The sequence below is a fragment of the Camelus dromedarius genome, chromosome 10 (genome assembly GCF_036321535.1).
Source record: "Camelus dromedarius isolate mCamDro1 chromosome 10, mCamDro1.pat, whole genome shotgun sequence".
Lineage (NCBI taxonomy): Eukaryota > Metazoa > Chordata > Mammalia > Artiodactyla > Camelidae > Camelus > Camelus dromedarius.
The window spans coordinates 58,366,774-58,380,742 of NC_087445.1; the positions used below are offsets into that span (position 1 = coordinate 58,366,774).

Genomic DNA, 13,969 nt, shown 5'->3' on the forward strand with positions numbered 1-13,969 from the left:
TCCATTTAAAAGACACAGGAGCAAGTCAAGGTTTCGACTTAAGTAAATTTCCAACCAGTCGACAGAATGCCGGTGTCACCTTCACTTGGCTGCTGGAAGGGGAAAGCGCTCCAGGAGGGACAGGAGACACCTGCCTTCCAGTATGAACCCTGCTCTCCCCAAAGGCAGAGATCCCAATGCCTGCTCTGTTTCTGTCTCAGTTTTCCCCTTGCTCCTCAACTCTCTGATGGTATAAACTAGAGTAGATGCTCGGCTGTGGGTAGTGGGGACGGCTGATTGTGTAGGACCTGTTCTGCACACATCCATGACCTCTGAGGGCATGTATCATTCTCAATTGGTGGTGGCTCTCTCTAAAAGGTGGGCTATTCAGTGCTCATGAGTTTAAGCCATGGGTCCCGGTGCCAAATCTGGGAACACAGAGGAAGTTCTACGTCACGTCCTGTTGCTGATGAGCATTCAAATTATAGGTTTTTACTACTGATTAGATACAAAAAGCCTAAACTTTGGTGTGTTTATTGCTAGGGAAGTCCAACAAAAACTGCCTGAAATCAACACTTTGGGGGCAACATTTAAAAGCCAAGCTTGCCTATTTTGAAGGAAACTGAGAAATCGTGCCTAGATACAGTGCTGTGAAAAATACAAATAAGCAAATAAAAATTACATAATGTCTTTCAAAGTCATTTGCAGACTCATCTGGAAAGGTAAAGCCTGAAAAAATAGGATTAAAATGACGTGGCCTTACAAAAACAGACATATGGATCAACAGAACAGAAGAGAGAGCCCATAAACAAACCACACACTTTCTTAAGTCACTTAATCTTCGACAAAGGAGGCAGGAATATATAATGGGGAAAAGACAGTCTCTTCAGAAAGTGGTATTGGGAAAACTGGACAGACACATGTAAATCAGTGAAGTTAGAACACTCCCTCACACTACGCACAAAAATAAACTCTAAATGGCTCAAAGACTTAGATATAAGACAAAACACCATAAACCTCCAGAAAGAAAACATAGGCAAACATTCTCCGACATAAATCTTAACAATGTTCTCCTAGGTCAGTATACTCAGCCAATAGAAATAAAAGCAAAAATAAACAAATGGGATCTAATTAAACTTATAAGCTTTTGCACAGCAAAGGAAACTATAAACAAAACAAAAAGACAACCTACAGGATGGGAAATAATTATTTGCAAACGATGTAATTGACAAGGGCTTAATCTCCAGGATATACAAGTAGCTCATACAACTTAATAACGACAACAAAAATCCAATCCAAAAATGGGCAGAATACCTAAACAAGCAATTCTCCAATGAAGACATACAAATGGCTCATAGGCACATGAAAAGACGCTCAATATCACTTATTATCAGAGAAATGCAAATCAAAACTACAATAAGGTATCACCTCACACCGGTCAGAATGGCCATCATCAGAAAATCTACAAACAATATATGCTGGAGAGGGTGTGGAGAAAGGGGAACCCTCCTCCACTGCTGATGGGAATGTAGTTTGGTGCAGCCATTATGGAAAACACTATGGAGATTCCTTAAAAAATAAAAAATAGACTTAACATATGATCCAGTGATCCCACTCCTGGACACATATCTGGAGGGAACTCTAATTTGAAGAGATACGTGCACCCCAATGTTCACTGCAGCACTATTTACAACAGCCAAGACATAGAAGCAACCTAAATGTCCAATGACAGAAGACTGGACAAAGAAGTTCTGGTGTGTGTGTGTGTGTGTGTGTGTGTGTGTGTGTATAATGGAATATATAACTCAGTCATAAAAAAAAAATGCCATTTGCAGCAACACAGACAGATCTGCAGATAGTTATTCTAAGTGAAGTAAATCAGAAAAAGAAGGAAAAATACCATATGATATCACTCATATGCGGAATCTAAAAAGAAAGAAAAAAGAAGACACTAATGAACTTATCTACAAAACAGAAACAGACTCACAGACATAGAAAACAAACTCATGGTTACCAGAGGGGGAAGGGGTGGGAAGGGATAAATTGGTAGATCAGGGTTTGCAGATACTAACTGCTATATATAAAATAGATAAACAACAAGTTTACACTGTACAGCACAGGAAACTATATTCAATGTCTTGCAGTAACCCACAATGAAAGAGGATATGAAAATGAATCTATATGTATATGTATGAGTGAAACATTATGCTGTACAGCAGAAACTGATGCAACTTTGTACGCTGACTATACTTCAATAAAAATAAATTTAAAAAATAAGTAAACAAACAAAAAATACAAAACGATGAGGTCTTGGCTGCAGATATGACTTAACTGGTGTAGGTCAACATGAGCGAGCCACGCTGAAAGAGATCCCATCATCAAAATACAGCACGTTTGAATGTGCCTGAACTGTTTCCATCCACAGCAGGCAAATAGACTGCCTTTTACTGCACAGGACAAAAATCACAATAAAAAATGAAGCCTGAGAGCTAGAGAAGAGCTGATTGTTGGAAATGAGTCCTCTGAGGCAATTATTTCATTTGCATGTGAAAAAAATCAGTGGGTTGGAGAATATCTTTCTTTCCTGAGAACGTTCTTTGATGAGCGAGAGGAAGACATATTGACAGGGCAGTGGGTCGGCATCCCTCTCCGTGTGTCACCAGCCCAGGCAGGACCACGTTCCCCTGACTTCTCAGCAAGGTGACGGAGTCACCTGTTTCCACCATCTGTAGCCTCAACACTCTGCTCTGTGCCACATCGTGGCCAGTTATCCAGGCTCCTCTCCTTCACGAATACCCACCGGGAGCTTGCCAAGCAGTGAGACAAGCACTCTCATCTGTGTGCAGATTTTTGGGGAGGGACAGCTGGAGGGAGTAAAAGGATCTGTCAGATCTGTGCTTTCAACCCAGTGCAATTCTCCAGTCCTGATGGACTCAGTGCAACAGCATTTGGCATCTGACACACACACACACAAAGAGATGGGAATAATTTCCGTTCCATTTCCTAATAATCAGCTAAAGCATCATTTTCTCTCTTTTTTTTAAAAAGAAGTATAGCTGATGCACAATGTTGTGATAGTTTCTAGTGCCCAGCATAGTGACTCAATCATACATATATATACATTTTGTTTCTTAACTCAGAGCTGTATTGTGGGATAGAATGCAAAGTTCTCATGAAAATTTAGATTAACAGCTGAGATTCAAAAGGATTTTTATACTTGAGACCAAACCCTTCAGGCTGTGCCTCCAAATGCCCCAAAGGCATGTCTTCAATCATCTGTGCTCAAGTGAACAATGACGGTTCACATCCTAGTCAGTCATACATATTCATTATAACTAGTTTTTCAAATGCAGAAAAAGGATCTATTTAAGCAACTAAATCTACTACCTATATATAACTACTGTTAATAGTGTCACATTTTTCTTCTCAGATTTTTTTTTTCTGAGTGCATGTATTTTATTAAATTGGGCTTTCATATACACAGTTTGAAAAACGTAGTTTTGGCTTGTTCTACGACATTCAGCCGATTGACGATGTCATTAAATAGTCTTTACAAATGTGATTTTATCGACTTGTAGACATTTCGGTGTCGATGCGTTTTAATTCCGTTAAACTTGGAACCTGGCGCGTGCTGCCTCTAGTTTCTGCGTGGAGTGTCAGCATCAGAGTTACCCGCAGGTGTCCCTGCACCCCCATCTCACACGCTTCCCCTGGGGAGGAGGCTTTCCTCGGCCCCTCCCTCTCCCCTTCTCTTTGGTCTTTGGCTGCCCCATCTTTGTTTTATAGAGAGAGGCTCCGTGCGCCCAGCACTGCTGGTTCCTGGGGAGGCAAATGAATCTAATTTAGAGATTCAGTATTCAGACGCCAGGCACCTGAGCCACATTCTGCACTAACCGGGAGAGGGGGGGCATGCTGGAGTCTCCACCTGCCTTCTCTGCTGTCATAATTCACCTGATTGGGAACTCAAGAGAGGTGAAGAAAGCTGTCTTTTATTAAGCCTTCTCCAACCATCGCTGAATTGTTTCTAAACTCCTATCCCAAGTAATGCTGGGATGAACATCCTTTTACAGGAATCTTTGTGTCTCTTGAATGATGTCTTATGAGAAGTGCCTTGATTAGCAATTCCTTAAGTTTTAAGATGCATACTGTCCCGGAGGGGTATAGCTTAAGTGGTAGAGTGCATGCCTAGCATGCACAAGGTCCTGGGTTCAATCCCTAGTACTTCCTCTAAAAATAAACCTAATTACCTCCCTCCCCACTGCCAAAAGACAAAAAAAAAAAAAAAGATGTATACTGTTAAGCCCCTGTAAACACACTGACAATTTACCATATTGACCTGAAAATATGCTACCAATTTTTAAGTACACAGATGTTTGTGAATGCTCTACACTAAAAGAGAACCTGTTAAGGGCAAGATCTTGAAGATAGAAGAAAGAAGGTAAAATACTTGGTAGAAGGTCTTGCTTAGCTGAGAAAAGCCTCTTATTCCAATATAAGCTGGTTAAATACAGACGTATGTAAGTCTATAGATGGGACTAGGGGAAACTGGAGAGAGTTCATATCTGTAAAAATTAAAAGTGTATGTATTTTAACCACATACACATTTATATATATACATTTTAAATATCATCTTTGACATTTTAAAGAGTTACATTTCCCATTAGCAACCAGCATATTCTATAACCAGGTGCAGCAGGGTGGGTATTAAACAATTAAGGTGATTAGGAGCATTTCAGCGGGAATTAAGAAAATAGTGCATCGAACCCACGTACCTCGAAACGTACATTATACACTCTGACAATAACTTACTACTGGAAAAAATACCCAACTTGGACTTTACTTAGTAAATGACTAAGCAAATTTACTAAGTAAACTACCTTAACTCAGCAAATGATTCAATCTTATCACAGTCCTGCTAAGAACTCTTTTAAACGTTTTTCTCTACTAATCTTGTAGGAAGTTATTTTGTCCTCAACTCTGAATGAGGTCTACTCGCATAAAACAAGGTAGCCGTCACTGTTTCAACATAAGGAGAAATTAGACTCTATCCTCAAGTTTGCAGCTTTCACATTCACTGCAGCTATGCAAGAAAAAAATGCTCTGAATTTGATAAATCATTATTGCTGAACTCTTTACCCAAATGAAACAGCAACTGCTTGAATGACCTCATGAGAAAGGCAGATAACAAAGAAGATGAATACTTTTTAAAATCGTTTCATACAGATTGATAAGGAAGTGCACCTACTAATGCGTTGCAGATTTCACTTTCTCACCACCATCATTCAAGTGACTCACTTGTAATAACATTCATGCTCTACAACATCTCACAGAGTTTTTCCCATCCCTAGTTGGCCTCCAAACCAAAGCAGGTTACTGTATGTAAGCAGATTCTATGCCAGAAATCCATTCTTCATACAGCCTGGGGAGAGTTAGAGGAGAGTCTTAAAAATCAATGGGAAAGGCAGAGATAATACAGAACAGGAAATTCCTTTTAATGTAGAAGTCTCGTAACCTGCCAGCTTCCTCTAAAAAGCCAAAGAACCGTGCTTTCCTGAGAAATACTCATTTAGGTTTACTAAATTAACAAGAAAATATTGATTATCCTTTGTGGGTTTCCTTTTTTTCCCCATCACTCTCTGTATAATCTTTTATTTGGGAGTCAATGTCATACTCTTAAGAAGCTGCTGGGAAGCTAACATAGCAAATTTCTGTTTCAAAATTTAAATGGATTGCTCAGGACCTTTGATAGATTTTACTGAAAAAAGAAGAAGGAGGAGGAGGAGGAGGGGAGGGGGAGGAGGGGAGGGGGAGGAGTAGGAGGAGGAAGAAGAAGAAGAAGAAAAGTACAACCTAGCACAAGGACAAAGGTATTTTTTAGTTAGGCAAGGCTTGACTCTTCCATCTTGAGCTGGGACAGGCCAGTGCCATTTGAGGAAGAAATGGAGTGAGATTTCTAGACACTTCTCTGGTTAGATACACACTCTTCCTGACACATTGGTTTGATATCCACCCTCTCCTTCCTCTTCAATGATAAAACTTCATAAAACTAAGGATGGGCATGAGACCAAGTTTTCCCCAATAAGATATCTGTGGAAGTATTGTATAAATTGCCACAGAGTCTTCTCAAAGAGCAATGTGACTGTCTTTGCCCTTTCTTCCTTCCTGGGGTATGGAATGAGCCCCTGATGGCAGGAGCTTCAACAGCCATCTTGGACCATGAGGTGTTCTGAAGATGATAGAGCAGAGGGCTGAAAGGGAGGACGCTGGGTCCCTGAAAACATCAGAGAGCTGCCTTATTAGCTCTGAATTTTCTACTCAAGACTTAATTTGAGGGAGAAATAACCATTAATCATGTTGAAGCCAGTGGTACCTTAGATTTTGTTTATTACATCCAGCTAAACCACATTTTTGCTAATTTATTGGCTTAAAAAGGAGGCTCAGAAGACAAACTAGAAGGGATTAAACCATCTCAGGCTCTGCCAATGATAGCTCATGGAAGAGCAACGAAGGACCACAAAATGAAATTCCAGGGGCCAGGAGGGGATGCTAATGAATTGAGAGAAACCACACCCAGAATTGTTACACACAAATTGCGACATACATACATGAGTTGCATACTCTGTTACATATGCCAATTTGTCAAGAGTGAGCCCCAAACTCAAGATTTTTTTTTAAATAATGCTATCTCCTGATTTGAAAATGCCTGCCAAAAATTACAATATAGATTAAATACACACGTATATTTAAAAATATACACACAAATACATACACACATACGTATATGCACATGCACACACACACATTTTATCTTATAGAATATAGTAAAATGTGGGTAGGAATGGTGGATGCGGGAAGAGGAGGAGACCAGATGACATCAGGCGCCTGGATTGATCCTGTCTTTGGCTTTTACTTAGCTTTGTGATTAGCGTTTAGTTCGCTAACCTATCCTAGTACCCATGCCTTTTCTGTAAAACTGATTCTGTAAAATCATAACAGAAAGCACCCTGTAATTATAAATCACTTTATAATTAAAGGTATATCTGGTCAAGATTGAATACATTTAATAATTCTACTTCATGGTTGCTGTTAAGAGAAATCCTCTCTAGCACATTCGTACCACGAGGACACTGGGGGAGACTGTCCTGTCCTTTGACCACAGAAGTGAAGCGGGACAGGGCAGTATGCCCTCCTTCCATGTTTAAGCACTCAGTCTTTGACCAAGTACTCTCATGATACATTTCAACCAAACACAATACTGGCAGCCAATGATAAGCATCTTGAACAGTAGCCTAGGTGTGCATTCTTATTACGTATCACAGTGTTCTGCATGCTGGGAATAAAACTAATAAATAAAACATGCAAATGCTAGACTAAGAAGAAATCTGAGTTCACTATTTGAGAATTATTTGTTTTCTTTCTCTCCAAATGGATTTCAGTAACATCTTCGCCTGGGAAATATACAAGAGGTCTGGATCTGTTGTATGCACTGAGGAGTCGTTCATTCATTCATTCATTCACACTTCGAAAGTGCTGATGGGATTACAAAAGAAGTTCCTGTATAAGACCCAGGCAATATGAGAATTGTTAAAAAGTTTAAGCAGCACGAAAGAGAGACTGCTTTCAGAGGCGCATTTAGAAAGGTCATCGTTTCAGCATCAAAAAAGAACTCAGCTCCTTCAACAAGGAGCAATTCTTGACATTTCAGTCAGGCTCTGGGTTTAGCACAGCTGGATCCACTACAGATTGTATGACTCCCCACCCTTTCCAGTAGGAAAGGAGAACCCAGACTTCCCTTACTCCTTCAGCATTTGAGCCATAGAAAGACTGCTGCCTGGGCTATTATTGGTCCATTGTATGAAAATAATACAGCTCTAATTGTATTACCAAGGTTTTAATCTAGTGGCATCTCACACAATTTCAGATTTTATTAGAAAAATTAAAAGTAGATACTTTTTTTTCCCTGGGAGAGCAGATTATTCCCCAGCTAAAGATGGGAACGTGTACCAATGTGGCCATATGACCATGATATCCTTCCCTTGAAGCTAGGGAGAGTTTCTGCCTACCGACTCCCAGTCTTCTGGCCATCTAAAGCTCAGACTTTTGGCAAGACAGCACATTCCCCACCAGAGGATCATATTTCTGGAACTCTGGAACAATAAAGGAAGCAGAAATATTTTTCAAAGGAAGCTCCACATTATGTTTGTTTAATGGATATTTAGCAAATATGAAGTGGGACTGAGGAGCTCTGATTTTATTTTGATTGTGACATGCTTCCAAGATGGAGAGTCTTGCATTCATAGTGGGGCCAATCCAAAATACACTGTGTAGAAGACACGGTTTATAAATACGTGATGGGAAGAAAAACCAAGAAGAAAGGTCCCTGTGAAGCAATCATGCCTTGGAAAGAAGAGCTTCTCATTTATTTTGTAAAGGTTTTCACGTAATTAAGCTCAAGGTGCTAAATTTTTCCCCCATTCTACTGATTGTGTCTCTGGAAGGATCTGTACTAACTCCAGATTTCAGTGCTTTAGTCCTGAACTGTCTGATGAGTGTCAGGGGTATTGTCCAAAAAAAAAAAATCTACACTGTCATTTATCCATTCAAATAAAGTGTGTCCACATAAAGATGCCCCCATCAAGATGTACAATTCTGACACCAAGTTTTGAAAATGAAGCAACACTGTTATCCTTTTTGTTCAGTCAGTCACATGGGCTGAAAGATACAGCAAATCTCATGCTGGAGATTCTACATCTCAAGATTTTACGTAAGAGGTGTGTGAAGATGTCTAAATTGTGACGGGCAGCCGTGTACTTGGCAAGTGTGCATCTGTGCATCTGTTTATGTGTTTGCATGTTTATCTGCCTGTGTTTGTGTCTGTGTAAGCTGTGTGGTCATTCAGTTTCAAATGGGAAAAGTGTGAAAAATGAATTTTTCTGGGGAAAGTAATTAATAAGCTTAAAAATGTCCCTATGACTGTCAATTTCACATAAATGTCAGATCACACTCGATTCCAGAGTTACCATTCTGCACACGCTTGGAACTCTGACGAACTGTCTCATTACCATGATAGAATGTCTTAAGTTTCCAAACCAAATGACACAGCTTACCCTTTCAAACTAATCCTGTGATAAAACAGTTTGCCTGATCTCTATGCAAAAATTCATATTCAAACTTCCACTAATGTCATTTCTAAACACTGGGCACCTTCTTTCAATTTTCTCCATAAGCATCATATTTTAATTGCACCCAAGAATGCTCATCAGAGGCTTGGCAAAGTTACAATAAAGACATGTAGGTTTCCAGGTTAGGAGCTGAGTCCAGCTGACCCTCTCCTGCACCATCCCATAACCCAACCAAAATGAGAAAAGAGAAATAATGTCAAGGGAAAGTTCAGTCAACACAAACTTTTGAGAAATCTCTGCTTGTTAGATTACAAATGGATCCAAACCGAAGAAAGGCACTGGGAACCCTGCTGACAATTCCACTTTCCAAGACAGGATGTAGTATTTGGAAGGAGAAAGCTAAAGACGGAGCAGGTCTTGAGGAGAGCAGTTCATACTTGACTCATTATCCATTTAACTGTCTTGGATTAACAGTAGTAAGAGGCCCCACGCAGATGTGGCCAAGCCAAACAGAAGAGCTGGTCTACAGCAAGTTTTTCCCTGATGCAGTGGGGTACTTCTCAGATGGAGTGGGCAGTGACATCAGGAATAAGGCCAGCCACTGGGACCACATGGGAACTCCAGTGGAGGCCAACAGAGAACTGGGGCTGCAAAACTGAACCCTGTCTGGCGCAACTACTAAACAAGAGGTTATCTTTAAGGAGTTATTTCATCTCTTAAAGGTGAGAGCCTTTCAAACTTCATAGGAAAGGGAAGAAGGCACAAATGCAAAGAAAAAACAGATTCCACAGATTGATAAAACGGTAAATGCTACCATCATAAACAAAATTCAAAGGCAAGTGAAACACAGAGAAAAAATACTTGCCACATACTTGGCAGCAGAAGGGTTAATATCATTAAGATTTAAAGAACATTTACAAATCAATAAGAAAAAGAACCGCCCTCAAATGAAAAATGGTTCTAATAACCCCCAAATATTTTAATGGGTATTAAAGGATATATATATATATATAGCCAATAATGTATGAAAAAAAATGTTCAGCTTCATCAACAAGGAAATGCAATATATAAATGAGACCCTACTTTTCACAAATAAATCCAGGGGGTCATGTTCAAATGATACTAACCTGTGTGGCCTGAATTCTGTATACTAACCCAGGCACTGTGTGTAGGAGTGCAATTTGGTACCCATTCTCTGCAGAGCAACTTGGCACATGTATCAAAGGCCTTAAAAAACAGGAATACTCTTCAAAGGAATAATACCTACCACTTCAGAAATTTGTATTAAGGAAATTATTAGAAATATAAGCAATGATTAGGTCACACAGTGTTACCTGTAACAGCCTAAATACACAACAAAAGGTAACTGCACAATGAAAATAAAGGCACATTCCCTCGTGGAATATTATGTGACCACGAAAAATGATAAACTAGAAGTGTATTTCTTATTATGGAGAGAAGATTGCAAATGTGATGGAAAAGTCAAGTTACAAAAGAGAACATACAATTGGATCCTTTTTTTGGGTAAACCTTATTTATGCATGATATACGTACATGTCTGAAAAACATATCTACTACTTAGACAACTGCAAAAAGTCAAGAGGGATATGTACTAAACTACTACAGTGGATTTACAGACAATTTTTCTAGTTATTTTATTTTCTACAGTAAACACTGATTATCAGTAAAATAAAATGTATTTTTAAAAAATGAATCAAAGAGATTTCAACAAGAATCCAGATGCAGAAGTCATGTTTAAAAAAAAAATCAAAAATGTTTCTATACATCAAGAATAATTGTTTAAAAGTTAATTTAAAAAGAGGTTATTCATGACAGCAATACTGACTAGAATACATTTAGATCTAAATTTGAAAAGTATACCCTGGACTTAATTATTAGAAATCTACAACTTTACTAAAGAATATAAAAAGAACTGGTTATAAATGGACATACCATACTTTTGACTTGGAAGGACTATTATTATAAAATGTAAATAATCCCCAGCTTAAGTCTATATTTTCTATATTGAAATCAAAAGCCTGGCTGGTTTCATTTGGAATATGTGGAAATGAATTAAAAATTCAAGTTAAGTAATAAGTACCTAAGAATTGATTTTAAAAAAATAGATAACAAGGGGAGAGAATTTGTACTACCAGATACTTAAATATATTGTAAAGTTATCATAATTAAATCACTTTTGCAAAGCTTAAAAATAGATAGATGATAGAATAGAATATCCTATCATTCAGGATAATAAAAAATTAATAGAACACCAGGAAATCAAATACCCATAAGCTTTTAGTGTATGATAAGAGTGGCATTCAATTGAATTGAAAAGGATGAATGGCTATTAAATGATGCTGCCACAATTAGTCAGCTAATTATTAAGAAATAAAGTGAGACATCATTGTCATGCCATACACTGAAATGAGCTCCTGATGGCTTAAACTGTTAGATGGGAAAATATTTCTCTGATTTGGGAAATGAGATCTCAAGGGCAAAGTTTGATAGATTTGAATATATAAAACTTTGAATCATCCACCTAACAACACTGTGATACACAAAAGTACAAAAAAGAGCTACCAGTCTTACCATATAAAGAGCTTTCACAAGTCATTAAAACAAACATACACCATTATTGCAAAGTGGGCAAAATTCTTGACCAGATCATTATCAAAGGAAAAATACAAATGGCCAATAAATGTATTAGAAAAGGTTCAACCCCAACAAACTAAAAAAATACATTCGCTAAAATGGTACCTCTATTCACCTATCAAATTGGCAAAAAAATATCAGCACATGTTACTGGTGACCATGTAGCAAACTTACTGCTGTGGTACTCTGCTGGTGGGAATGTAAATCTGTACAACCCTCCAAGGAAGAACTGGACAATAGTGTCAAGAAGTTTACAGTAATCAAAGGCATCCACTAATATTTGTTTACCATAACTTACTTAATAAAAAAACCTGTGTCCAACAACAGGTGCCAGGTCAAATAGATTACAGCACCTGTATTCATTGGGATAGTATGCAACTAACATAGAGATATATACTATCTATGTTATATCAGATATATAATAATGTAGATCATTTCAATGGTACAACAAATGAAAAAATGTAGGCTACAGAACAGCAAGACAACAATTTGGTTAAAAATCTGTGCAGATGTTGAACAACATGCAAACAGTCGCTTTTTAAGGCTGAACGGTATTAGAGGGTTTGACTCCCCCCCCCCCACCCCCGGTTTCATTCATTCCACAAACACTGGTTTGCTATTCCGACATTTCTATACGTTCCAAATTTTTTTCAACTTAATACTACTTTGTAATCCGAAAAACTTGTATTTTGGGAAACTGGGTTCCTCCCCCAGGCGCTAAAACTCTTGTAAAGGATGCAGAGCAACAGAATGCATATAGAAAACATACAATCACGTACCAGAGAATTGGGGAAACATTCAGGTCACTTCACCTCTTACCTTAAGAGACACTTCATAAAACATACCCACCTGTTGCAGTTTGGCCACGGTCTGTCCCTACAAGTGTGAATGTGAACAGCACCTCAAGGACCCCCTCCTAAGAGGGTTCTCAAAGACTACTTAATAAGGAACCTGACATCTCCCTAAGCTTTTAAAATCCGTCATCCCAAGGGATCCCCCAGAACAGCAGGAGGTTAGGTACGATTCTGACTTGGGGGATGAAGACGCTGGGCTGGGGGGGGGGGGGTGCTGCGGCTTGAGCGGGGCTGAGCCCGGGTTAGTGAAGGGTGGACAGGACGGGGGTTCGGGCCCCGGCTGGGGCCAAGAGAGGCGCGCATCTTACCGCGGCTTGCTGGAAGGCGCCCTTGGTGTAGGTGCCGCCGCCGCGGTAGGAGATGGCCGGGATCTCGCGGCTGAGCAGCGCGCACTTGTGCTGGTGCGCGCGGCGGGAGGAGATGTAGTCGACGCGCGGCACCACGTTGTTTTTGGACGAGAAGGTCACGATGGCCACACGCGTGGCCGTGGGCACCACCGGGAAGTCAGACAGCAGCTTGCGGACGAACTTGAGCTCGCTGAGGAAGTTGGCTTGGCCCACGCTGGACGACTCGTCCACCAGGAAGACCAGCTCCAGGCGCTCGCTGAGCTCCCGCAGCCGCCGCACGCGTTGCCGGAACGTCTGGCCCAGCCGCTCCACTTTGCTCTCCTCCTCCGCCGCCGCCGCCGCCGCGTCCTCGCCGGGCGCGGGTGGCGAGGGCAGCCGCCCCGGGGCCCCGGGCGCGGCCTCAGGGAAGAGGCGGAAGCTGAAGTTGCGCGACGGGGAGAGCTGCTGAAAGGTCGCCCAGCCCGAAACGAGCGCCAGACCCCAGCAACAAAAGGCCAGGCGCGCCCACATTGCGCTGGCGACGGAGCGGGCGCCCGGAGCGCAGGCGTCGGCCCGGCGAGGAGAGACGCTCGGCCGCCGGCTCGCGGAGGGGCGTGCGCGGCGCGGGGCGCGGGGCGGCGGCCGCGAGCCTCAGCGCCCTCTCATCTGACACTGGGGCACGATCCAGACGCCTCCGGCAGCCGGGGGGCCAGGGAGGGAGCGGCGCGCGCTCGCCACCCTCTCGCTCTCGCCTGTTCTCTTCCCTCTCCTCCTCCTCCTGCTCCTCGCTCTCCCTGAAGCCTATAAAATGTTTGAAGGAAAGGGGGCAGTCAAGAAAAACCTCCCGCTTCCCTCCTTCTCTCCCTCCTCTCTCCGTCTCTCCCTCTCCCCTCTCCTTCCTCTATCTCTGCCTCTATCTCTCTCCTCCCCCTCTCATTTCTCCTCCCGGGACCAAGCCAAAGACTCGCGGAGATTCCATGACACCAGAACCCCGCGTCTGTCAGGCTGTCAACATTCCCGCAGCAAGCGCACC

The 13,969-nt window shown here is 41.2% G+C and overlaps 1 protein-coding gene across 1 annotated transcript in view; it reads right to left on the bottom strand.

Annotated features, from left to right (window-relative positions):
* The window catches only part of SVEP1 (sushi, von Willebrand factor type A, EGF and pentraxin domain containing 1), a 162,297-nt gene extending 148,794 nt beyond the window's left edge, over window positions 1-13,503 (bottom strand). The window contains exon 1 of the mRNA XM_010978720.3: window positions 12,919-13,503. Within this exon, the coding sequence (XP_010977022.3) occupies window positions 12,919-13,467 (549 nt within the window). The 5' untranslated portion in view covers window positions 13,468-13,503. The remainder of the gene's footprint in view (window positions 1-12,918) is intronic.
* Between the last annotated feature and the right edge of the window lie 466 nt (window positions 13,504-13,969).